At 39.5% G+C, this 26324-nt stretch overlaps 1 protein-coding gene across 6 annotated transcripts in view; it reads left to right on the top strand.

The window, feature by feature from the left end:
- pparg (peroxisome proliferator-activated receptor gamma) overlaps positions 1-20111 on the top strand; it is a 28743-nt gene extending 8632 nt beyond the window's left edge. For 2 of the 6 annotated variants that reach the window (XM_079341773.1, XM_079341770.1), the window contains exons 2-9: positions 7025-7318; positions 7664-7833; positions 10627-10765; positions 14109-14308; positions 16147-16264; positions 16591-16751; positions 16834-17077; positions 18740-20111. In XM_079341773.1, the coding sequence (XP_079197899.1) occupies positions 7027-7318; positions 7664-7833; positions 10627-10765; positions 14109-14308; positions 16147-16264; positions 16591-16751; positions 16834-17077; positions 18740-18987 (1572 nt within the window). In that variant the 5' untranslated portion in view covers positions 7025-7026 and the 3' untranslated portion in view covers positions 18988-20111. Of the gene's footprint in view, positions 1-873; positions 925-7021; positions 7319-7663; positions 7834-10626; positions 10766-14108; positions 14309-16146; positions 16265-16590; positions 16752-16833; positions 17078-18739 lie in introns of those variants that run through there. The other 4 variants (XM_079341771.1, XM_079341769.1, XM_079341772.1 and 1 more) reach the window with 3 other exon arrangements.
- Positions 20112-26324: the final 6213 nt, after the last annotated feature.

Genomic DNA, 26324 nt, shown 5'->3' with positions numbered 1-26324 from the left:
CTGTCATATTCGAACTTAATCGTAAGATTGACTTGTTTTTTTGTTTTGTTTTTAAGATTTATTTTGGGGTCTTTTATGCCTTTATTCTGACAGGTCAGTGAGTGGACAGAGTGGTAAATCAGGGAGAGAGTGTGACTGTGAGAAGCCAAAAGTCGGACTCGAACCTGGGCAACCTGCTTTGAGGACAACAGCCTCTGTACATGGAGCTGACTGTTAAGCCAACCTGTTTCCGCGATTAGTCAGCCAGTGACAGTGATAGTTCTGATTTTCTGAAGCCTCGGTTAGAGAACTGGCAGTCTTGTATAGTGTTTATATTGCATGATGAGGCTGAAGTCAGTGCGTCACTTCTGTCACATCGACACTGAGTGACTGAGCTGACGGAGAGAAGTGCAACCAGAGAGGCATGAGGAGGTCGCCTGTCAGAGTGAAGCAACAGGAAATCATCTGCATCTGATGTCTACCACTTTACACACACACGAAACACACACACACATGCACACAAAATAACAAGGGAGGGCAAATTTAAAAAAAAAAAAAACCTTTCAGGGGCATGAGCTTATGCTCCCATATAAACTCCCATATTATCAGGTTTGATAAAGTATACAGAGATATAAAAACAACAATAAATAGGGAATCAAAGACTTACACTAGTGAGCACACGCCAACACCCACACACACATGCAAAGACCACATGATGGTTAGCTGTCTGAACTTTTGCTGAGCCGAGACTCTGTCAGAGAGAGAAAATGTGTTTGTAGTTCCCTTTCTATCGGTCATCACTTCCTGAGGAAAAGCATGACCATGCAGCACACACACATTCGCACACATACACACACACACACGTCTCTTCTCCTGTCACTGTCACTTGGTCGCTGGTCAGTGAGCTGACACGGAGCTCTCTGAGTTGAAACAGCGATGAGCAGGGTGAGTGGACCGTCCTGTGCCCTGCGTGTGTGTGTGTGTGTGTGTGTGTGTGTGTGTTTGCTTAATTGTCATTCAGTTCATTTTGTTGAATCAATGCATGAGCTATGGGTGGCTAAAACAAACGCAAAGCCCAGTCTCCTCATAGACAGTGGCAACAAATACTTTAAATGATGTGTGTTGAGTTTGTTTTCACTTTTTTGTCTTTTAGGAGCAGACATCTGTGCTTATCAAGGAGATAATGTAGGTCAATCAGCATTGTTAGATACTTAGTAAGCATTTATTCAGACAACTCATAACTTAAAGCCTTCTGTTTTAATGATGATTTGTAGCCCCAGTGAGCTCAGAAACTTTTAGTTTATTTTTTTTAATTATTATTATTTTTTTCATATCTTCGATTACCAACAGGTTTGGATAAGCGAATAATATTAATAATAATAATTCAATCATGGAAGGAGTCTGTATTTACTAGAGGGGGTAATCATTCCAGGAACACTCTTTCAAAATATGCCTATAATATCACAGCTTCCAGATTTAACAGCCAATAAAAAGGGAATGAGTTATTAACATCTGGTGGGACATATTTTAAGGTAAAACAACATACTTCATAATGCACTAGACCAGTAGGCATTAGCTTAGCTAGTGGAACACTAGCTCACAGATAAGTTGCTGTTTAGTAGCATTACACAATATGATAGTAAAGGCTTACATACTTACCCACAGGAAATTTGGCATGGAATTATTTAAGTGCTGACTTAGATATTGGTACTGACAGGCCTGCCCACAGGCCACAGAAATGACCGAGCCCTTGAAAGGCTTGGTGAATGGGCCCTCCACAGATGTCGTTAAATAATATCCACAGACGTGTTGGAGCAGCCAGCCTCTTGGCTAACATTCACCTCCTCAGTCTGCCTCAGATCAGCTTGTGGAGCTAATGCCCAAGTGATCTTTCTTTTTTGGCACCCTGAATGTTGCGCAGGTCTGGTATGGCAACACATAGCCTTGAGTCCTGAACAAATCATCAGTTATGTTGTTTCTGAATCAAAGAGATGTCCCTTTGGATTTGGCTTTTTTTTTTTTCTTAGATGTTGATCAATGGAGACTTGATAAAATAAGAAACTCCCTTTGATTGCAACATGTACAGAACTGGAAAATAACTGCAGCACACTCAGCATTATATTATTACACTAAAACCATGTAGGTGCTCTTTGAATATAGAGAGACTTAAGTAACCAGACAAGACAAGCGTTAAATACGTATGATATTTAAATACCTTCCATCAAACTTGTGACATGACTGAAATTAAACATGGCTTTTTGAAGTGCAGAAACACTGTGCCAGTTTTCTTTCATTTGTGAGAAGTTTGTAAGAAGTCTTGCCTCCTCCACAGTCTGACCGGAGGTTGAACTGATATTCATCAGTGCTCTACTTTAAGTTAAAACACAAAAATTAGACAAGAAATATCAAATAGAAATCTGAGAGTGGTTGTCTGGGTTGTGTTTTACTCAGAGCTGTGCCAAGCAGAGTAGACACAAAAGTGTGGTTTCTAACCTCCCACTTTGACAGGCTTTGAAGTGTCATGAGTAAATTCAGTACCAACAGAGAGAGTGGGTTTTCAGACACAAGGAGACTCTCGGTTCTCTAAAAAGTGGAGTCCAGACCTCTTGCTGACACTTAGTGATCACATGGTTTTCCATTACTCTCCTGTTTGATCGTGTAGGTGCAGAAGGGAAAGGCCCTTTTAGGTAAAACTGATAGTAGAGGCTTAAAAAAAAGCTTGTTTCCTGAATAGTGAGGCAGGTTGGTGGTTGTTTTTTTTGTTTGTTTTTTTTTGTTTTTTTTTTACATTTGCGCTACATGCATCTTTTCATTCCCTCCTGTTTTTCTGTTTCATGACATCTAATCAGCACAGAGGATTTCGTATCCTGCAAAATCAAGCGTACTTCAAAGAATTAGTCATGATTGCAGCCGGGCACGTCTTTCTTTTAGTCACTGACACTAAACCACATGACTTTTTACATGAAGAGGTCAGGAAGTCACCAAGCTCTTTGCTTGCGCTATCTCCCTGTCTCTATTTGACACGAATGCATGCACAATATACACAGGACAACTGTCATAAAATAAAGAGGGGAAATATTTTGTACATGTTGGTTTGGGATCAGGATGTTATACAAGCAACAACAAGGGAATATGTCAAGTCTCCAGAAGGGAGAAAAACCGTTGTTCCCTCATTTTGTGTGTAGCAGCGAGGTTCATTTCCAGCTTAAAACCCTGTATTATCCAACCATGTTTAAAGCCATCCTCTTGACTAGTGGCGTGGTTCTCAGCTTTAGAGATCATAGTTCTAGTTCAAACAGAGAAGATAACACAGTTAAGGCGTCTGAATGCAGCAGGGCAGGTTCTGCCTTTTTGTCTTCAAACTTTATAAATATACCAGACCGGCTTCTGTTTTCACTTCTGTTCTTTTTTCTTCACGACTCCTCAGCTCATACATTTCCTGCTTGATGACATACTGTGTAGGAGTGTGGGACGCTCCTACACCCTAGGAAAAAATGATGATGAAGCTAAATGTTTTCAGACCTATTCATGAGGTGTCTTTAGTACTTTTTATTCCATTAAGTTGAGTTTTTGCCAAGATGTTTAAACTTGTTCCCTCTTTTGAAGTGTTTGTGTTAATAATGACTTTTACTTTAGGGCTTTTATTTTACATTTGTAGAGGGACAGGACAGTGGACAGGGTCAGAAATCGGTGACAGAGAGAGTAGGTAATGACACGCAGGTGGAGGAGCCTTCAAACCCAGACCGCTTGCTTTCCAGGTTTTTGGACATGGTGCAGTTACCGCTAATCTACCTGCGCCCAGTAAGGATTTTTATCTGAGTCAATAAAGCTCATATTCAGAGGCATATTCAGGCTTTTCATGCCGCAATCTGATCTCTAGCCTTTGTTGCCATTCTTCTTTGCGACCACTTCATCGCCGTTGTGAAGAAATTTGAAAGTAAAACCATTTCATACGTTTTGCAACTTCGTCCCTGAAGGAAAGATTTCACATCTCCCCGAACTCTTGGTTTTATGTATCTTTTCCGAACGCCTGTTTCTAAATTTAAGAGCACCAACTTTCTCTCTGCTTCATTTTACGTTGCAGTTGTTGAATATTTTCAGCTTTTGTGGGTCCATCTGTACCTTTGTTCACGTCACTCCCGCCTCAGTTGATTTGTTTGTTCATTCATAGATCCTTACAAGATTGTACTTGAAAATGTTGGCTCTTTTTTACTGTATGTTTTGGCTCAAACACGCACAGTATCAGTCCGCCTTGTCGGTACAGTAGCTTGCCAGACCTGCCTGCCAGTCTGCCGTTGGCCTTTTGTTATTATGTCATGATTGAGGCAATAGCTGATAATATACTCCTACACGCTGCACTCTAACCTGGAAGACAGGTTTTTACATGTGGAAATCTGAGAACTGACTGCAGTAGAGGTGTCATGCACGTGTGCACGGACCCACACATACCTTTGCAAACACAGCGGTGTATGCACACACACACTGCTGACAGTTGCATTATGTGTTAAATTCAGAGGAATTTGTACCGGTACATGGTATTTTGATGAAATCTCACAGGAAAGAAGATACGCTAAAAAGTAGTTCTCACCTCTAAATACAAAATGATTTAAACACCATGGTCAAACTGCAGTGCAGACACCTTCTCATTTCCGTCTTTGGTATGTTTAAGAGTCAGCTGAGTGCAGAACTTTTTTTTTTATTGACCAAAAGCCAACAAAGAGCCACAAAAGTTCTGAAAATGGTCTGGGGGGTTGCTTCCTGTCGTCCCGTTCACATTTTCACTCCCATAAGATTCCTGCCTCCATATGATGACTCGATGCCAAGCAGGACACAAGTTGCTCCAATGCCGTGCCTATTTTAAGTTTGGATCAGATGGCAACTTTCCAACAGAAGAAAAAAATAACCAGGTTTCCTCAGATATTAATAGTCAGCATTTTCCCGAACAGCTTCTTAGATATTAATGGCTACAGGCTGTGAGCATACACACATGCACACACATGCTTTTCTTTCGCCCTCCTGTTCTGGAACAATGTCAACGTCGCTGTGAATTTTAAGTAGTTCCCCTGCTCATTTCTGTTGCCAGAGTCCAAGCAAGTAAAAAGGAAACAATAAGTATTTGAGGGAGGAGGATGTTTTGCAAAGTAATGTGAAGCCATTTTTATACCTAATGCCGCTGTGCCATCTGCTTATTGCTATTTTTGTCTTGTCCTGTTGGATAATTCCTTACATTCTTTGTTACTTTCTTTTCCGATTCGGCCACTCGTTGATTGGCGGAGGTTTATTTTTGGTAGTGGACACAAAAGGTTGTTTTGGCACATCAGGTGTTTCAGGACACAGCCTTTAGTCCATAAATTATTTATAAACTGCTGCTACTCTGTCCTTTCCTTTTCAGAGTTCCTATGATTTAAATGTACGTTCAGAGCGTTTTGGATTGGACGGAACAAAGCATGAGAAAATATAATAGTTACTTATGTTGCTATTTATAACACTTGATTCTGCCCTTTCTTTCCTCTAACAGAATATCCTCCCCTCAAGCTTTTGAATGTCATTTTTCCATTAAAAGAAAAAAAAGTCATATCTTTAAGGATAAGTCACTCATTAACTCATCTATACTGCTTTACTCAACCGGAGCTTCCCTTAGACTCCTTTCATTTACAATTTAGTCACAACATCCAATTTAAAGCATACGCTGTGTGTCTGTGGTACATCCTTGTACATTTCTGTCACACACAGGGGAGACTCACTTCCCTTTAAAGACCATCCACAACATGTCACATGAAGATTTACCCCACAAGGATAACTTGCTTAATCGGGAAAACTACTACTATTACTACAGACTACAGACAGCGCCTGGTTGGACATTGACGTCACTGTTTTTGCTTCTTCTTCTGAACAATGAAAACTCTGTGTCCTTTTAATAACTATCAGCTCTATCATCAAATTCTTTAAGAGACCAAAACCCACAATTAAATACTACCATTGCCGTTTTTTACTGCCCCTCCTCGCCTTATACAAATTACTTGTCTGTGGAATAGAGTTACTGAAAACATATAGGGATCTCACAGTTGTTCCATTGTTTCATCTACATGGGCTGTGTAGTTCATGAAATATTTTCTACATACATCATCCTGATAAAAGAATCACTGACACAGTTCATAGGTGCATTATGAATCAATCAAATTAATTCAATTGTCCCTAAAAAACACACTTATCTCAACTATTACGTTTTTTGGTCCACACCAGGTCTTGAAACGTTGACCCGCGTCCAGAGGACTTTTGGCATTTGGAAATCTCTTTTTTTTCCCAATACCAAACACAACCTGTTATAACTGCCACAGATGTGGCAGAGAAGTCCTTTTTTTTGTCTTTGGCCACACATAGCCTGTAAATAAACAGACTCAGAATCAGAAAATAAAATACGTTTCAAAAATGTTGGTGCCACTGCCAACCCAGTTCTTATAATTAGTAACACGTTCAACAGTGAGAATGTACATACTGTTCCACTGCTGTTGTCGCATCCTTGGCCTCAGACAGGCCGAAGCTCAGATAGTTCCTGCTGTCTGTGTTCCTTGGTAGGGTAATCACTCAGAGAGCCGCCCAAACAGAGACTTATGAAGACTGTGTTTTGAGCAGAAGAGACTCTTCTTATTGCCAAAGTTCGTCTTGTACTCACTGTGACACACTCGGCCTCCATGTTTACTAGATAACAGACAGACTGCAGGAAGAAGCTGAGGGACAGGTGGTACTCATCATGACGTGGAGTATGTCTGTAGTTGAACCATTTCGGCTTTTCTGAAAGATCATATTTAATGAATTAATTATGCACAATGCCGAATAATGGCAAATTATTGACGTGTATTTTTATTTTTCAACTTTTAAATGCCGCCTGCTCTCTTTTGTGTATTCACAGCTTTTACTTCTTCTTCCACTCCTCACTCCAGATCTTTGGTGTTGTTTTACTTTGACAAGCTTGCAATCAGTCAACAAAGGATGTTGCATCAGCAATCGCATCACAGCCTCTTCTCTCTCTCTCTCTTCACAGTAGACATGGTGGACACCCAGCAGCTCCTAGCCTGGCCTGTGGGATTCAGTCTGAGTGCCGTGGACCTGTCCGAGCTGGATGACAGCTCCCACTCCATGGAAATGAAGCATTTGTCCACGTTAAACTACGCCTCCATCTCCTCCTCCTCCATCCCTTCCTCAATGTCCCCCCCACTCGTTTCCTGCGTTGCCTCTGCCAGTATGGCCTTTGACCCCAGTCCACCCCAAAGCGAAGAACACCTGACCAACATGGACTACACCAACATGCACAGCTACAGGACAGACCATGAAATGCACAGTAAGTCCAGATCTGAAAACATTTTATTTAGTTTTTATATGACGCTCACGTGCACAAAATAAACATCATTTGCGACTTGTTTTAACTCGTTTAAGTCCTCATAAAAGCTTCAAAATAAAAAAGAAGTGTACCACATTTAGAGCGGTGTAGGTGGAAGTGTAGATTTTCCCTTTGTGCTGAAAACATAAAAAACAGCATTTATGATGATTAGAAATGACAGTAGAAACATTTAAAGAAACTAATGGAGTGTTAAACCTGGAAATGTATGTAAGATGTGAAGTAAGGCAATTTAAGTCTGTCTTGCTCTTTGTTTTTGTACCTGCCTCATGATGTTTCCTTCATCAGACTTGATCAAGCTGGAGCCGGAGTCGCCTCCTCAGTACTCAGACAGCAGCAACGTGTTCCCCAAACACCAGGACGAAACGTCCACCACAGCTCTAAACATCGAGTGTCGGGTGTGTGGAGACAAAGCATCAGGGTTTCACTACGGTGTCCATGCCTGTGAGGGCTGTAAGGTAGGATGGAAAGACATATGAGTACAAATGTCTGAACAAAGTGAAGGCTAATGGATAGCCAGTGTTCTGATCGAAGTGAATAGTTGTTGTTTTTCTGTTGCCAGATCAAAACCCATCAATGTTTCATTTAATTTCAAGAAAGACAAAGAGTGGCAGAAAATACAAAAACATACAAACGGCAAGTCACTTGTGATATGCATGTTTTTGAAAAAAAAAAAATAAAAGAAAAAATTCTCTGACACTTTATTTCCACTGTGTACAACGTCTCAGACTCTAAGGTTAATATTATCGGGTACTTTCAGCAGGGCTCGGCCATCGTCTTGTTCTTGAACTTTTAAAATGCTTTTATCACACAATCTGTATTTTCTCTCTTTTTTTTTTCTTTTTTTTTTTTTTTAGAAACACTAGGCACAAAAACATTAAAGAGATGCTTATCATAGCTCCAACATTGACGCTGTCCTCATGATCATACCCTCTTACAGACATGTCAGGAAATGCTGATGAGAGTTTCTTCTAAGCGTTTCCCTACCAGTCTCACTTTGTTTGTCACCCTGTGACACTTTTCAAGGAAACATGTTGGTGGAATAGATCATTATAAAATGCATGAAGAGAAATGTGCATCAATTTTTTTTTACCTATTTGATGTCTGTCACTTTAACCACAAGCCCCATTCATTTTCCACTCTGCAAATGTTCAAGGACGGCAGACAGACAGACAGCCCCTCAACCCTGGGCTGTTGGTATGTCAGTATAGAGTACAAATAAAAGAAAGTGTGGGTGAAGTTTCACACATGTTTCTGTTTTCTTTGAAATATTGAGACACTAGAAGAAGGGCAGCATACGTAGTTTCGATGTCCCAAGAAGACAAGCAGAACATATTAATAAATTAAAAAGCCACCAGACAGCGGTTTTCTGCACGCTCAGCACGCTCTGTTTACTGTAAGACAAGCTCACACTTAGATCATCTTGGATTCAAACACAGACAGACACATCATCCTATATTTCTAACTGTAGCATTATTTGAGGATTTCAGGATATTTCCAGAATTGTGATGGCAGATACAATCCCCTTAAAAACTTATGGACCTAAAGAAAAAAAGACAAATAGTAGTAGCAGACAATAGTTGTAATACATGATACAACAACACAGTTACAAAAACAGTTACCATGGTGACACGTTTCTCTTTTATTACACTGAGGTCTATTTTGATCAAATCACGCTGTCAAAGCCAATCAGTAGCTAAATGTAGTGTCCAACAAATCATTGGTAGCTCCTGCCCTGAGTCACAGTTTCTTAAAATGACACAAAAGCACATTTGTTTAGGATATTTTCTTAATATATGTTACTAATAATGAAAGCACATATCTGTGGAGAAAAAAAAAGTTGTTTTTCGTTTGAAAAAAAAATCTTAAGGTTTGAGTGGCTTTTAAAATACAGACAAACAAACACATCTTAGTTGTTTTTTTAATCAATAGTATTTGTTGACTTTGGCCTCACACTGATCCTCTCTTTGAAGTGCCATTGTTCTGTTTACATGGCGGTGGTGTTGTATTGACTGCATTTTACTGAACTCAGTTTCATATTTTGTCAACTTGATTGACGTAAACTCCGGAGCGATAAAAAAATAAAAAAATAAAGAAAGATTTTATGAAAATCAACATGCGGTTTAAGAGCATGAAATACAACACAACCACAAACATGACCATTATCACAGAGTCGATTATGAGCTCTGTGACCCTGTGAGGACCATTGAGTGTGATTTGCCTGAACATGGGAGGCTTTCTGTTTTTCTATACAGTCTAAGTCAAGCTGTACTTTTAGAAGCTGAATGAAGCTAGAGTAAAGGAGTCATTGTTCTCTTAAAGCCTCGGGGGAGAGTCACCAGAAGATGGGGTCAGCCAAACAGGCAAACACGTAATTGTTTCAAAGCACAAAACATTCTTTATTGAGGTGGAGTCTTGACCCCTTTTAACTTCCTCTTTTTCTTTAAATAACTTGGGATTAAAAAAAGAAACATCTGTCGATCTTAGGGGGGTGGATGCCAAACACGCCAGCACTTCCCATAATGCCAGATGTGGATTTAAGTGCCCTTTAAGTTTGCTCCTGAAATCAGTATACACAACCATCAGAGCAAAAAAACAAATCTGTGACTGTGTGCAAGATAGTGTGTTGGGAGTTTGGTCATGGTCATGTAGTTAATCGATAAGCACAAGGAGTCTTATGGCTTCTTTGGTCCTAAGGTTGAAAACATCAAACACCAAATGCACTCTGAAATACAATCTACTCTTAAATACACTCATTAACCAGTATGATTGACTTCCTCGCAGATTAGATAGATAGATATAAATAGACCTCTCATCTACATCTATTCATAAATAAATGCTTACAGAGGACCTTCTCCAAAAGAAACATGTAGCTGATGACAAATGGCAAAGAATACATTTCAAAACAGAAAGATTTGTATTCTTTTATTTTTAAAGAAAGAGTAGTCCTTTCTCTTCTCTGTCACCTGTGTTTTATCAACCATATATATAGTAGTGTTTATCTTACAAAGTGTGTATCATACTAGAAACAGTCTTCCCTTTACAATCTAGAGATTTATCTTCAGTTTTTCACACATCATAATTTGTGGGTTTGTTTTCTTTTCAAACACAAGTGGTCTCTCATAAATGCAGCAGGAATCTCCCCCTGTACCAATTCTTAGAAAAAGGGGGCAGCATCAACAGTGCAGAGCAGAAGAAAAAAAATGTTTGCTATCTTGACAATAACTGAAGTGTCTTTGTCCTTCTTGTAGGGTTTCTTCCGACGTACAATCAGGTTAAAGTTGGTGTACGATCACTGTGATCTTCACTGTCGCATTCACAAGAAGTCTCGCAACAAATGCCAATACTGCCGCTTCCAGAAGTGCCTCAATGTCGGCATGTCACACAACGGTAAGATTAAGATACTAGTCTACACAAGTGTACATTCATTCTTTTAACCACAGTATGCACAATGTGCTCGATGGATTAGGATAAACCTGAGAATACATTTTAAATGTACAGGCCAATTGTACATAGCTCGATGGTAACAGAAGTCAAAGCATGTGTGCGGGTGCTTTCATTTTCATGGTTTGTGAAAGGAACACAACGTCTTACTATAAATACACTCTCTCTCTCTCTCTCTCTCTCTCTCTCTCTCTCTCTCTCTCTCTCTCTCTCTCTCTCTCTCTCTCTCTCTCTCTCTCTCTCTCTGCTGTTGTGGCCCCAAATTGCCTCTTTTCTAATCCAACCTTCTTCCTTTGATGCCCTCTGAGAAAAAAAAAAATCTTCACCACACTGCTACCAATTGGGTTCTAAGGTGTTGTGATCAAATGTGCACAAATGGCACCACTGTCCTATATGTTGCCATTTTCTTGCTCTGTGGTCTTCAGCCAAAATCACACCTACCTGTCACGGTTCTGTTCCCATCATTCATTGTCATGTGTACCTATTATACCAACCAGCGCAGTTAAATGCTAACGTTGTGGTTCAAGCTAACTTTAAAATCCTTCTCCACCCTCTAAAAACAGCCCCACTTTGTTTTGCTGCTTGGTAAAACTATCTGATACTACAAGTAAATTCCCACACAGAGCTATCTGTCTACCGATGAATTAAACTTGTCAATGCAAATTGTCGTTTACTGCTTCTTCTTTTGTTTCGATTCACAAGCTGCATCTGATGGCCGAAAGTTTGTTTTCTTTAAAAAAAGACGGCTGCGATTTCGGCTCTTATTGTTTCTGTTTTGGAGATATGATATATAAAGTCAGAGCGTTCCGTTGACAGCACCTCACAAGCTCTTCATTAGATGTTTAGTATCGAAATAAATGATTTACCAAGCTTTAAAATTCACCTTTAAAAGACCTGTACATATTTAACTGATAAACAGGTGCTCATCACAGCTTTCTTTTTTTATTTTTACAAAAAGCTGACTCTGTCTCTCTAGATTTAGAGTGGACAATGTCCCCCGGTGCGTATGCAAAGGATGTGTTGATTGTCGCTCACTGACGGTTTAAAAAATGTACAGCTCACTTTTTTATTTACAGATCAACTTCAGATCTGGTCACGTTTCCTCATACAGCTTCTTACTCACTTAAAAAGAATGATGGACAAGTGCGGGGTCATAAATAGATGACAAACATGAAAAGTAAGGTACAACAGTAGCCCATATTTTTTAGCTAGCAGCACAGTTTATGATTCCAAATTAAGCAATAACTGAAGGAATAGTTTACAAAAATGACTGATATTTTGGGTAGCACTGGGAGCTTTGGACATGCAAGATTTCAAAATGAAATCTGTTTGTGTATGCAAGGAGACATAAAGAGACATTCCACAGCAGGTGTAGAAATGCACAACTTTACATTTTTGCATCAAGATTAGAGTGCTGCATTTAAGCTTCTTTTTGCAGAAAGTAGTTGACATCAATAATCGAGAACGAGCCGGTTCAAAGACGTGAATGATGGGAGCTGGCTCCTGTCCGCAAGCTGCTTATTTTTATTTTTTTTTGTAAAGTAATTCAAGGCAGTATGACGTGATGATCTCCGCGCTACAGGTGCTCCATGCATGTAGTGACTGAATGTTACGAGCATGCTGTGCAACCAATCATGTTAGAATAGACACAGATCATAGCAGCAAGCAGGGAGAAGTGGGGGTCCAGCAAAGCAATGCTCATAGACGCGTGAGCTGAACAGGAGAGAGTTAATGCAATGAAAACAATTGGCTACAGTAATTTATAGATATTAGAAAATGTCATTTTTACTTTTGAACATGGATGGACAATTTAAGTGATACACGAGCACACATAAGTCAAAACAGCACTAAATCTGGTGAAATTAAAAAAAGTAAAAGTGGTCAAATGAAGAGCTTTCTGGGAGCCGACTCTTCTTGTTGAGCTGAACCAAACGATCTGGCTCACTAAAAAGAACCAGAATTCCCACCATTAGATAACATGCCATTTATAATTCATTCTGACGGTTTATGTCCGGTCCATTCTTTGCTTTAATTAAGGTGCAGCTTTGCGTTATAAGCTTTATTTTGACAGTGTTTTACTGGTATTAATGATAATACGTTTGTTTCTGCACTTCTGTCACGGTCTTCCTCTACTTCTCTATGCCTCCTCCCACACATTATTTGTCTGCCATTCAGGGAGGTGCAGCCCGGGCTTTGAACGTCTGCTCTATGTGGGTTGTCATTTATCAATGATTGACATGCCAGAGTGCACAGACCTCAACTGATTTCTCAAACCTGCTGTGTCATTGCAGCAGGCACGCTGCCAAACGTTGGTAGGGTGACTCTGGTTTGTATTCATTTGCTTGAGGTGTATGTTTATCACACAGTCAGGATTACACAATCACGTAAAGACTGCAGTAAATGCAGAGCGTGGGTCTGAATGGAGAGATTATTAATGACTTCCACTGACACAAAGCCAATAGCTGAACCATTTCACAACATGGGATCAAATTACAGCGAGATTACAAAGAGCGATTTTTCTCTGGTCACGATGAAGTCCAGATCATAGTGATGCCTGTGTCATACAATATAAAACTTCAATAGATATTAATACAATGATCAGTGAACTGAATCCAGAAAGAAGCCAAATAGAAAAAGTAACATGACACTACAACAGTGTAAAGTCATCAATCAGTACATGATGTAAATGTGGGAGTAAGATCGGGTTTCTCATGTCACAGGCAGTAACAGGCAGGTGGGGATGAAGGGGGGGCTGAGATCGTTTGTCAGGCTGTGCACTGAGCCGTCACTGCTTCATAAATAAATATGTTTCCCTTTCAATGTGGATAAAGTCCATAATCTGAATATACTGTCAGCTAACCGTCACTAAGACGAAGAGAAGCAGCAAGCTTTATGCATGAGAGAGGTTGGCACCTGATTTGGGCACTATTTCATATCATTGTTAATGTTTTCTGATAGAATGTTAATTGGTATTATCAACATGTTGCTGATAACTTAAACTGGATTTAGTCCAGCAGTCTAGATTTCAGTGACGTCTGTCGTACAGTTTGATTTTTAATTCACTCTTGAACGCCAAATTTCAAGGATTGACTTTTTAAATGTAGTTTTAAACACTAAAAGTGTCTTCAAAAGTTTCCTAATAGATGGATTGTTCATTTCACTTTTTTGGACGTCATGTGATGCTTACTTACATGAAGCTCTTTTGCATGCACTCACATATTGTGCCTGCCAATCCGTGTCCTATCTATGCTATAATCAGGCTTGTCACTGTCTTTTTTTTCTCTCCCAGCCATACGTTTTGGCAGAATGCCACAGGCGGAAAAGGAGAAACTTCTCGCTGAGTTCTCATCTGACATGGAGCACATGCACCCAGAGGCCGCAGATCTGAGGTCTCTCGCCCGACATCTGTACGAGGCCTATCTAAAATACTTCCCCCTCACCAAGGCCAAGGCCAGGGCCATCCTCTCTGGGAAGACTGGAGATAACGCAGTAAGAGCGGCCTTAATTCTAATAAATAGTGCTGCATGTGTGTTTATTTATAGGATACTAAAGAGGACATGGTATATATATATATCAGAAAAAAAATCTCTCACTATGGGAAATATCACAAATTATCAACGAAACAGCACATTATGTACATTTATGTTAAAGCGTAACAGCCATACATATAGGAGCAGACAGGCTGGACAGAGGTAAACACAATGCAATGTTTCTTTGAATCAAATTTTCCACAATAATGAACTCTTGCTTGTTAGAAAGCGGTCAGTCTGTGCAACAGGCTAACACGTCCTCTACACTGCACCTCGAAAGTGAGATTAATTGAGAATGACATTTTGTAGTTGGCTGTTTGAAAAAGGATTTAACCACACCATCAAAATGTAAGATATCATCTTGTTCTTTGTTTTTGTGCTAAAGATTTTGAGATATTAAATGTGAGTTTTCCAAAAAGACTCCATCAGGAAATCCACCTCCACTTAATTACAAGTGGCAGCTCAGAGAAAAGCGGTGGTGAATATAGCAGTATCATGTGGTGAAGGCTCCTTGTGGTCATTATACTCTTTTCAAAGATTTGATATTTGAAAAAAAGTGTTGCTAAAATAATGTTGTATGAATTTAAACTTGCAAATACTTGCAAAGATGTGCTTTTATTCTGAAAAGTCAAGGCGATAAGATTATCTTCAACCTTGTCGTAAGTCTGGTTCGCTAGATATTCATGCACAGCCAAACCACCAACTAATGTTTGAGTCATATAAAGGCTGAGCAATGAGCACACATCAAACAAACACATGACATGATATGAACATGGATTCAACGATAGTATGATTCATTAAAACACCTTGGGGTGAACTCACCACATTCACAAACTGAAGCTGTTTGTATTATGATTGTCAACCATACAACTACTGAGGAAGAGCTTGTCTCCTCTTCTTAAAGACAGATGTGTTCAAGGCCACGCTGAGTATATCAGGTCAGAATGTTTTGACTGTTAAGCACAGTGATAGCGACCCCCCCCCCCCCCCCAAAGGAAGTCTTTGGTTGTTTACTAATCCACAGCAAACAAAACAAATGGGGAATCTCATGAAACAAATAGAATTAAAGGGTCTTGTAAAATAGTGTTACGTTTGTTTTATGAGTTTATTCATATTGAAGTAACAGCGCTCCAGACAAATAAAAAAAAAAAACGTGTTGTTTGAATACTTGTCCGATAGACAGGCCAGTGTGTCCTTGCTTGTAGACATGGCAGCTTAATGTCCTGTACTCCATGTGTTCTTTGTGTCTTTATTTAAAAATGAGGAGCCCTACACATCGGTACAGACTTCTAAAAAACTGACAAACAGATCTGTGAAGTCAGCACGAAAGAAAATAATCTCTCGATTAAAAAGGTGCGTTTCACTTTTTTTATCATTTCGCATCTATTGCCGTGTCTCTTTCTACTTTTGCAACCACGGCAAAGATTTTAGCCTCATTTATCACTGAGGCTGTTGCGTGTTGAAGCCAGTCTTTTTACCTCACAGTCAGAATGTTTTCAGCTGAGTTAAGCTTTATTCACCTGCAAATGTTGTTTTAGTCAGCCTCAACCTGCATCAAACATTATTGACTTTGCCCGTCAGACGTATGAGCTGCACCATGTTTGCTTTTGCAGGGCTGATGAATGAGCCATGACCAAAGCGCTCACACAGTATATGAGATTACTCGCGTCCTCAGGAGACCTATAAGGGAGCCAACGTTGATTCTTTTCTTTTTTTTTCTCCCACCGTTTTCTACTTGCTTATTCCTGCCCCTACAAATCTCTTTAATGCCTAATTTATGTTCTTCTCTCCCTGCAGCCTTTTGTCATCCATGACATGAAGTCTCTAATGGAAGGAGAGCAGTTCATTAACTGTAGGCAGATACCAAATCAGGAGCAGCAGCAGCCATCATCAGCCTTAACAATTGGACATGGAGGTTAGAAGTTTGAAACACTTTTAATCATGATGTTGTGATGTAATTAAGACCTTTGGCTTCTATCAGTCAGAATAACCTTGTTACCGAGTTGCCCATTTATTCAGCTTAATATATTTTCTAGCCAACAGACAAAAACCAATAACAAGGAAATACTTGTTATTTCAAAGTCAGGCATTTTTACTTTTTATGTCAACTCACATCACCTTCCTTGTTGATATGGTAATACATTTCTTAAGATTCTTGAAACTTTGCACTGAGCTGGTCGAGTATTTTCTTGTACTGCTCCAACTGTCTCATTTCACTGAGCACATCTCATTGAATTTCAGGTTTCCCTGCAGCTCTGTCAGGTTCAGAGTGTGCCATTTTGGATGCGGTGGAGCTGCGTTTCTTCCACAGCTGTCAATCACGCTCAGCTGAAGCGGTTAGAGAAGTGACGGAGTTCGCCAAGAGTATCCCAGGATTCATCGACCTGGATCTCAATGATCAGGTCAGGAGCATCTGCTCGTCATACATTCTACCTTAAAGTTGTCTCGTGGATTGTATCGTTGACTGATCTTATCGTCTCCCAGGTTACCTTACTAAAGTATGGCGTGATCGAGGTTTTAATCATCATGATGTCTCCTCTGATGAACAAAGACGGCACTCTGATCTCCTATGGGCAGATCTTCATGACAAGGGAGTTCCTCAAGAGTCTCAGGAAACCTTTCTGTCAAATGATGGAACCAAAGTTCGAGTTCTCTGTAAAGTTCAACATGCTGGAGCTGGACGACAGCGACATGGCGCTGTTTCTAGCGGTCATTATCCTCAGCGGGGGTGGGTACATGTTGAAGTGATCTTTAAAACATCATTTGATAACACTCAAACGTCTGTCAGTGAATTAGAGTCGGGAGTCCGAAGAAAGCAAGCTTAGGTTTAGTTAGGTTCGGCTTTAAATCATTGTTAAGTACAAAAAAAAGGATTTTCTGTCCTGTTTAAATTGGAATCAAAAAATGTTTCATTTTCCAAGTGGAATTATTTTTGGTACCAATCTTGTACTTTAACCAGACAGGACAAACAGAGAGATTGAAAATCCATACAGACAATACAGACTGTACCGGATCCAAATCTATATAAACAGCATCAGTCATTAATATGCAAATGATGAGTAAGGAAAGGGTCCCCCATTTCATTAAATATTCGCCTATGGGATTTTTGCATTGGATTTTGGATCATTGAAGAAAATAAGCTCTGTGTCAAACACACGTTTCTGATGCATAGACGTTTTGTTCAGCAGGATAATATTTACAGATGAACGCCATTTATATGAAGTTTGAAGCGTTAATGCAGCCGAGAGAAGTTCCAGGTTTTAGGACTCATTCCTATGCCAGTTTATTGGCTTAAACAGCTGATCTTCATTTCAACATTGTCCGGCAGTATTTCCAAGAGACGTACACAAGGATTTTTAAGTCAAATGTCTATTTCATCACAATCATGTAACTCACCAGGTTCCCTATCCAGCTCTCTCATCTCCCGTCACTGCTTCTAAGTTGAAGTCTAGTCTGTTTGCAGGGAGACCCTTTAGATTTTATTTTCCGACTAACTTATATGGTTTTTATTAAAACAGAACGTTATTTCGTTTCTTGTCTTCCAGACGTGTGGCATCACTGTGAATATAATATATAATATACGCGGTTGACAGAGTTTGAGTTGTAAAGCTGCTGATGCTATCTATGGCCTGCCTTGACCCATTTATCTTATGCTGGGAGACACGGGATATTATTAGACAGAAGAGGGAGAAGAAGTGAAGGCCAATGAATCATTTTCACGTGGAAACTATAAACAGCAGCTACATCCTTTGTAGTGAGATTGTATGACGGTGTGTTGTTGACAAAAGTCACATTTGGAGAAAGACGCAAAAGTAGGTCAGGTTTCACACACAACCACATGAGCAGCTGAAAACCACTCTCAAGTCTTGGTTGAGAGTGAAAAGTACAAAAGGACGCAGGTGTAGAGGTGTTTGTCTTTCATGTTTTAAAAGTAAGCTAACGTACATTTTCACCTGTCCCTAAAAATCAACTCTTACTGTGTCTCTGGGGTCTAATATTTCTGGTTTGCGTGTCGCTACTTGATAAAAAGCCACCCTTGAACCTGATAAGGATTCAAATCAAACATTGAAGTTGATCATTAACTTAAATGACTGAGATGATGGCTTGTATATAATGATAAGATGACATTTGTAAATAGTTATAATACACCTACGTCCGATCACAAGGGAGAGCTCAGTGTTTTGTTCTTGAATAGATTATGAGCTTATTCGGTTGAATGTTAATTTATGGTCTCTAAACTGTTCACGTTCGGTAAATGTGGATTTACATTTGTCTTCTCTGTCCCTTGTTTTCCTACTTTTATTGTTACTTTTTTTTTTTTAAATCATCACTGACGACTTAACCAGTAATGTCTCTTGATTGTTTCTCCCTGTCTCTAAAACATGTCCAGACCGCCCAGGCCTGCTTAACGTGAAGCCCATCGAGCAGCTCCAGGAGACGGTGCTTTACTCGCTGGAGCTGCAACTGAAGCTAAGCCACCCGGACTCTCTGCAACTGTTTGCTAAGCTGCTCCAGAAAATGACCGACCTGCGTCAGATCGTCACCGACCACGTCCACCTCATCCAGCTGCTGAAGAAGAGCGAGGTGGACATGTGCTTACACCCACTGCTGCAGGAGATCATGAAGGACTTGTATTAGAGTTGATCTGGGCAGACAGACAAGTAGAGAGGAGAGGAAGGGGGAAAAATAGAGGGAATAAATAGATTTTATTTTTGAAATCATGAGTTGTGAAATCAGAGGAGAAAGCTTGAGAAAAAAAAAAGAAAAGGGTTACCAGACAGTCTGACAAAAATAAAGAATGAAAAGAAGTCCAGGAAAAGAAAGTCAGAATCAGATTGTTAAATCTTGTCTAGACAGCAACATGTGAATAAGTAATGGTGCACAGTCATTCAGCCCCTGCTGGAGCCTGGACATTTTGTGAATGAGCAGGCTGCCGAGTGAAATATGAAACAATCACCTATTGCACCAATCAGGATGAGCAACTCTTTTTCACTGTAATACAGGACACTTTCTTATTGGCAAGGTGGTGCTTTAAATGTTGAAAGCTTATTACCGCACACGCTCGAGGAGGACAGAAGTATCACTGTGAATATTTTATGCCATATGTAACACACTGCTCATGTACAGCTCATCTACACACACGCTACGTTACAACCGTCATAGGCAGCAGGCAGCAGTGTGTACTGAGCCAAACCTCTGGGAACAAGGAAAAACTGCATGAACGCTTTCTAGAGTGAACACAGTCTCTGTGTGGGCATCGGGGAGGAAGGTGCTATCCGTTTTAAATCAGCCTAATCAAAAAATCTGAAATCAAATGATCTGTGCTATATTTTAGACTCAGCCAGCTGCAGAAACTGTGAGAACACGTGAAGAACACACAAGAGGCACATAACCAAAAAGATGTCAACCCCTTGTTGAAAAAGGTGAAACCGTTTGTGCCTTTAAGATGTGCTGTTGGACTTTTGTTTGGAATTAGAAAAAAACATTATCACACATGTATAATGTTAAATGTATTCTCGTATATGTTATTTTTGTATGGGAAAAAAAAACATGTCAAACAACTTGCTTTAAGCCTTAATTGTCTTTCAAGAGGTTTGAGCTTTACTCTGAAATGATCTTGTAAATACTTTAAGCGTTCACCGTGTCTGATCAGTGAGATTTTGTTTTTTAACAGTGGAGGGCGGTCTTTAGGCAAAGGGATTGGCTTGATTTCAAAGAAGACATTTTCTGTATATAAAATATTTTCTAACTTTTTATTTAAAGCTGTGTCTTGTCTGAAGTTTAAGGAGTGTACAGGCATGCCATACCATTGCAGTCATTACATCAGCTGTCCTTAGTGTCTCTTACCAAACTCACACACACCCCGCTGGAATGATTGCAACACATGAACTCTGCTGAACTGTGCCAAAAGACCAAAGTCTGTGGAAACAAATCGGATCAGCAGACAAAGGATCTGATTTGAGGCTTTGTCACTTTTCCACATGCTTCTCCTCTTTAAAGTGGGCACAGCCTTGTGTCTTTTTTTAACTTATCAATTCAATGGGAGAGTAAAAAAACTAGAGGTGATGTCGGGTAACAACAGATTATCTCAGGATATGTTTGTCTACTTAGACTAAAGTCAGTCAGCACAGATACCTACAGGAAGATATCCTGCTGTCTGGCTGTTTGCCAAGTTATATATAGTCCCTTACATTAATACCTCACACTGGCAGTGATGCGTGCTTTTAAGTGAAGGATTCACTCGCAACTGAGCCATCTATAGACTAACACCGGTCGCTGAAAGTTATGATCCAACGCAACACGTTATGAATTCAATAAGTATAGCAATATTTTATTTAGGTTGTAAAAAGATGTGATTCATAGTTTAAAAAACATAACTCTAAAAATACCAGAACTCTAGGTTTGTCTTGGTGTATGCTCTAGATTGGCCTCAACATCATCTGCCAATCTAACCTGATTATGGGAGTCATTCTCACCCTTTATATGCCTTACTGTCAGCAGACACAAATCCTCCTCCATTGGGTGTATTTTCAATAGCAGACATAACTCCCTGCGCTGGTGGCCTGGTGGTTGGTGCACACCCCTCATGTGAGGGGGCTGTGGTCCTTTGGACAGGCGGCCTGGTTTCAAGTCTGACCTGTGGCTCAGTTCCAGTAGGTCATTCCTCTCTCTCTCTCTCTCTCTCTCTCTCTCTCTCTCTCTCTCTCTCTCTCTCTCTCTCTCTCTCTCTCTCTCCAATTGTTGGCTCTGTCCAATGTCATGTCTCTAAAGTGAGCATGGAAAGCCCAAAACCCTTAAAAAATAAATAAAATCTCTGCCACTCAAAGAGAACCACATGACTGAACGCAAATATCAATATTGTGCCAAGACAAGACATTAAACAGCTCCACATTAATGTCGTTGATTAAGAAAGTAGCTGCTGTCATCTACAAAGTTCAAATGTTGCGAGATGAGATTTGAATGTCAAAAAGCTGGTTTTCTTAAAGTGCCATGCTGTTGCTAGTTACAGTAGCAAACTAAAAACTCTTCACACTGTGCTTCCTAAAGTTAAAGATATTGTTTTGCATTATCAAGTTTGTATTACATTATCAATCAATCAATCAAACAAACTTTATTCATATAGGACCTCTTAGACAAATCCAATTACAGTTCTAGGTGCTTTATGGGGAAGTACAAAAGTGATAGACCACAAGTAATGTGATAAAAAAAAATCGATACCATGAACACATTCTCACCAAAAGTGAACCGAACTCTGGTGCACCCCTCTGCAGACCAGAGCTGCGAGCAAAATATAAAACAAGAAGAAGATGACACTATATGAGATTCGGACCGTGAGAACGTAGCAGAGTAAAGGAGAAGTTTGGCCCTAAAAATAAGTCTTTGATTTGGCAGAAGATGATGTTAGTGGTGGGGAGGGGGGGGGGGGGGGGGGGGGGGGGGGGGGGGTTTGGCCCAGACCCTCTTGGATGGTTGATGATGATGGTAATTAAATGTGTTCTTTATGCTGAGTCAGCATATCCTCACTCTGTACAGCCGGTCTCTCTTGACCAAACCCTGCCAAGAACTCTGAACTAATCTGCCAAATAATTTCCAGAAAGAATATTTCTGCTGTTGTCAGTCCGTGCTGAGCCAAGTCCAAAGAGGGGGGACGCTGATTTACTTGGGGAAGTTTTGTTTTTGTTTGAGTTCCTTCAGAAACAGCAGCTCCGTGTTTTATTCTCTTTTGTTATAGTGTCAGACAGGAATTTTACTTCCACCACAGATACCTGATATGTGTTTGTAGTACGAGCCTTGTTTCTGAAGTGATACACCTGCTACTGGAAAATTAATACCGCTCTGGAATAATCACTTAGTTCAATTTGTTCACAATAAAAATATCTCTGATTTTTGTTTTCTCTTCTGAAATGCTAAACTACTAAAATTAGCATATTATATGAGTAAAGCAAACAAATCACAACAGAACAGCTCCTTTTATACATGCTTTGTGAGAATAAGATCAAAACTAATCTTATTTAAAGGGACAATTCAATGGAATAATGTGTCATTCAATGTTGCTCAATGTTAAGATACCCAGTGTCAAAGAAGCTAATGGATGCGTCATCAGGTTTTCCCGCCACAAATATGCTCTTGACATTGTCTGACTGGCACGATATGTACCTGTGACAGGTGGATTTTCCCAAAGTGATTCACTCACTCTCTTTATTATAATGACCTAATACTTATCCTGAAAGGAAAAAAGGAGTGATGTGATTCAGTGTGACCTGGTTTCAGATGCCTTGTCAAAATTCCAACGTGGACATTAATGAACACTTTCCAAACATTGATTGATTTTAACCTTCACTTCTGAAAACTAAATACAGCTGGCATTCTTTGTTTGTAAAGTACACCTATTTATTTTTTAAATTAAATGAGATAAGAAAATTAGCTACCTTTGGAGGTGCTTGGTATCAGGTGTAATATTCTCTGAGCAGACATGCTAGTAGCCACACAGCTAGTAGCCACACAGCTAGCTTCACTTCATAATGCCGTCTTGAACCTTACACATGTTTAGCATACAGGTGTTAGAGTGGCATTAGTGAGCAAGCCTATATCTGAAAATGATCAACTATTCACTATTCATTTTTTGTACAAGAATTAAAAATAGACAGACTGTGCATAACGTATGGTTTGTTTACCATCACAGCTTGCGCCACACTGTCACTGCATTTCACCTGCATCTTATCTCTCAGTCATGCTGTTTAGTCTGACTGTGGAAGAGTCTTTTAAGGACATCTTTTTCAGGAGGCAGGACAGAGATTAAAGTGATTTCTCCCAGAACATCTATACTGACTGTTGGTCAAAAGAGTCTAAAATACTATACTTAAATCTCTTGAGGGACAGCTTGGCAGCAACTTAAAAACAGATGGTCATCTCTGAGGTTGATCTTCAAAAAGAAATCCAGAAGGGAAAGTGGGGCACATGTGAAGGTTGATTATTTATCACCCATTTAAATGTTGGCCCAAAATATTACAAATATTTGAAATGTTATAAAAAATGTTGACTAAAACCTGAAATGTCATAACTGTTCGATACTGTTATAATAACCTAATAGCACTTAACTATAGACCGTTAACACCATCTGAAGCTTGATGTCTGTAGGGGAGACGCATGGGTCGTCCTGAGACAGCTCAAGACTTATTTTTTGCTTCATCGCTGTCCCTGTGAATCAGCAGCTTAGATTAAAAAAAAACTAGGCCAAAGGGGCCCTCTGATACACATGAAGGCCTGTGTTTTATTGTATCTATTCAGAGGCCTGTAAGAGCCCGAAATGATAATAATGTAATAAAACCTGTTAATAAGGTAACAAATGAGCCCAAAAACGTAATAACATTATGCCCAAAATCTAACAAGTTGATACATTTTAGGTCAGCTATTACATTATGGAGCAGGCAAAATATGTTCTCCTAATTCAGCACACAGAATGAGTATATATATATATATATATATATATATATATATATACACACACACACACACACACACACACACACACACACACACACACATATGGTAGAGAATACCAATCACAATCAAAATGAATTGATGGGAGCTCCTTTGGCTCTGCTGAAACTGTTTCTCTCCCTTGGTTTTCACTTGCTTTACGACTCACGCTCACTTATTGTCCCGCCCACAACCCCATCTGATTGGCTATTTATATGAGTAATAGCCAATCAACACTGAAGACCTCGTGCTACTGACATGCAGTAATCTCAGCAAAAAAGAAGGCAGCAGGTATTGAAGAGCGGCCAAAGCAGCGCCATCAAGCTCTCCAATCATCAGTATAAAATAATGTATAAGCATTAAACACATCTTATTCTGTGTGTTTGTATGTCCCATAATTGACCTCAAGAAAGAGAGAGAGAGAGAGAGAGCTTTTGTGTATGATACTGCACTCTACATCTTTAATCCATGCATTATTGACTCATGTTGAGATGTTATACGATTATTACACTATTAGGAGAACATATTTTGCCTGCTCCATAATATAATAGCTGACCTAAAATGTATCAACTTGTTACATTTTGGGCTCAACATTTTATTGCATTATCAACATTTTGGGTTTTATTATTTTTATAACATTTTTGTCGTTGTAACATTTTGGGTCGCTGTAACACTTCCGGCTCTCACAGAGCTCTAAATTGATGCAATAAAACAGAGGCCTTGCTGTGTATCAGAGGGCCTCTTTGGCCTAGTTTTTATCTAAGCTGACGACAGGGACAGTGACGAGGCAAAAATAATAAAGTAGTCTTGAGCTGTCTCAGGACGACCCATGCATCTATCCTTAGACGGTCATCAAGCTTCAGAAGGTGTTAACACTCTAAAGTCGCGAGCTATTAGGTGTCATGTTTTTCATAAGAATCTTAAGATATCCATTATATACTTCGTTTTTTTTTTAAACGGATGGCTAAAAAGAAAATCCAAATAATAAGAAATTAGACCTTCCAATTTTGCAAATCAGCGCACTGGACTGAAGAGTGTTCAGCAGATCACATTACCATGAATTTTTATTTAGGAAAGACTACGAATATAATTCATTAAGATACTTCTGAACCAAAGTGATTCGTAAAAAAAGTTTGATTGACAGTCCTAATGTACCTTAAAGTAGTGTTATATCTTCCTCTGTAGGCGTCACACAACTCCTGACATTTTCTTGGACCCGAGCAAAAGTTAAACCGTTTCGCTGTTATGGCCTGACCACATAGTCTCCGTTGTAATTGCTTTAATGATGAAAAAAAAAAAGCTAAAAACACAGCACGACAAGCCTGTGGGGATTTGATGGCTCAGGAATGAGTTGATCATTGGTGTGTAGAGGTTCAGGTCATGAATGGATCACAATCAGATCACAGGGAGGGAAAATCTCCCCATCTATGTAATTAATGAAGAATTTCCACAAACAAAAGTTGACGTGGAGGAGTTGCAGAAACCTCAGCAGCTGTCCTATTGTTTCAGCTGGTTGTGCTAAAAGAGGGAGAGGAACCATGGAGGCCAATAACAATACAATAGTTGTCAGGACTGTGAGGGAGGTAAGGTCAGAGAAGTGATAGAGTAAACAGACCAGCCTTATTCCTTCCAGTGGCCTCCTGAATAAATTAAGACAAGTTAGAGGTGGACTGTTTCTCAAAATCAAACATTTATGAAGCACATATATTGTGAGGTCATGGTGATTAGTTTGAATCGAATCACAGAGGATAAACTCATAAATATTAGATGATTGTGTAAGATCTATGGGATTTATTGGGATAAATGGAAAATGATACTTTTTTAAGAACAAAATAAAAAGTCTTCGACTAGTTATGCCCGACTATAATTGATGCCTCTATATGACCTATCAAAGCAAACTAGGCCATCAGATATTAAAATTGACTTTTCTCCACTCATTGTAACACCCTGTTAGAGCCCGAAATGTAACAACAACCTGAAATGTTATTAAAAAAAAATCAAACAAAACCCAAAATGTAACAGCTGGTGGATAATGTAACAAAAGGCTAAGCACAAAACGAAGGAACTTTTTGTCCTTAATGTAACAAATTGTTACATTATTAGGAGAAAAAAAATTGCCTGCCCCATAATATAACAACTGGGGCAAAAGGTTATCACGTTTTGGGCTCAGCATTGTGTTACATTATCCACCAGTTGTTACATTTTGGGTTTTGTTACATTCTTTTCTTAATCACATTTCGGGTCGTTGCTACATTTCCGGCTCTAACATGTTTTGCAGGTAGGTCACGAGGTGATTAACAGCACACTGCTGAAGCAGCCATTGTTTACATTTTTTGCGGCAAAGATTCTTTGTGAGTCAGGAGTTTGACATTTAAAAGATTTTCCACAGCAGAAACTCTTCTTACTATTGGCATGTACCAGGCTCCAGAAGAGATAAGACTGTTGACAGAGGTAGCCAAGATCAAGACAAACCAGCAGTTCCTGACAGTAGTTTT

Source organism: Symphodus melops, assembly GCF_947650265.1.
Source record: "Symphodus melops genome assembly, chromosome: 4".
Taxonomy (NCBI): Eukaryota; Metazoa; Chordata; class Actinopteri; order Labriformes; family Labridae; genus Symphodus; species Symphodus melops.
Note: the sequence above shows the minus strand (reverse complement) of the source record. Positions and strands in the feature narration are given on the sequence as shown.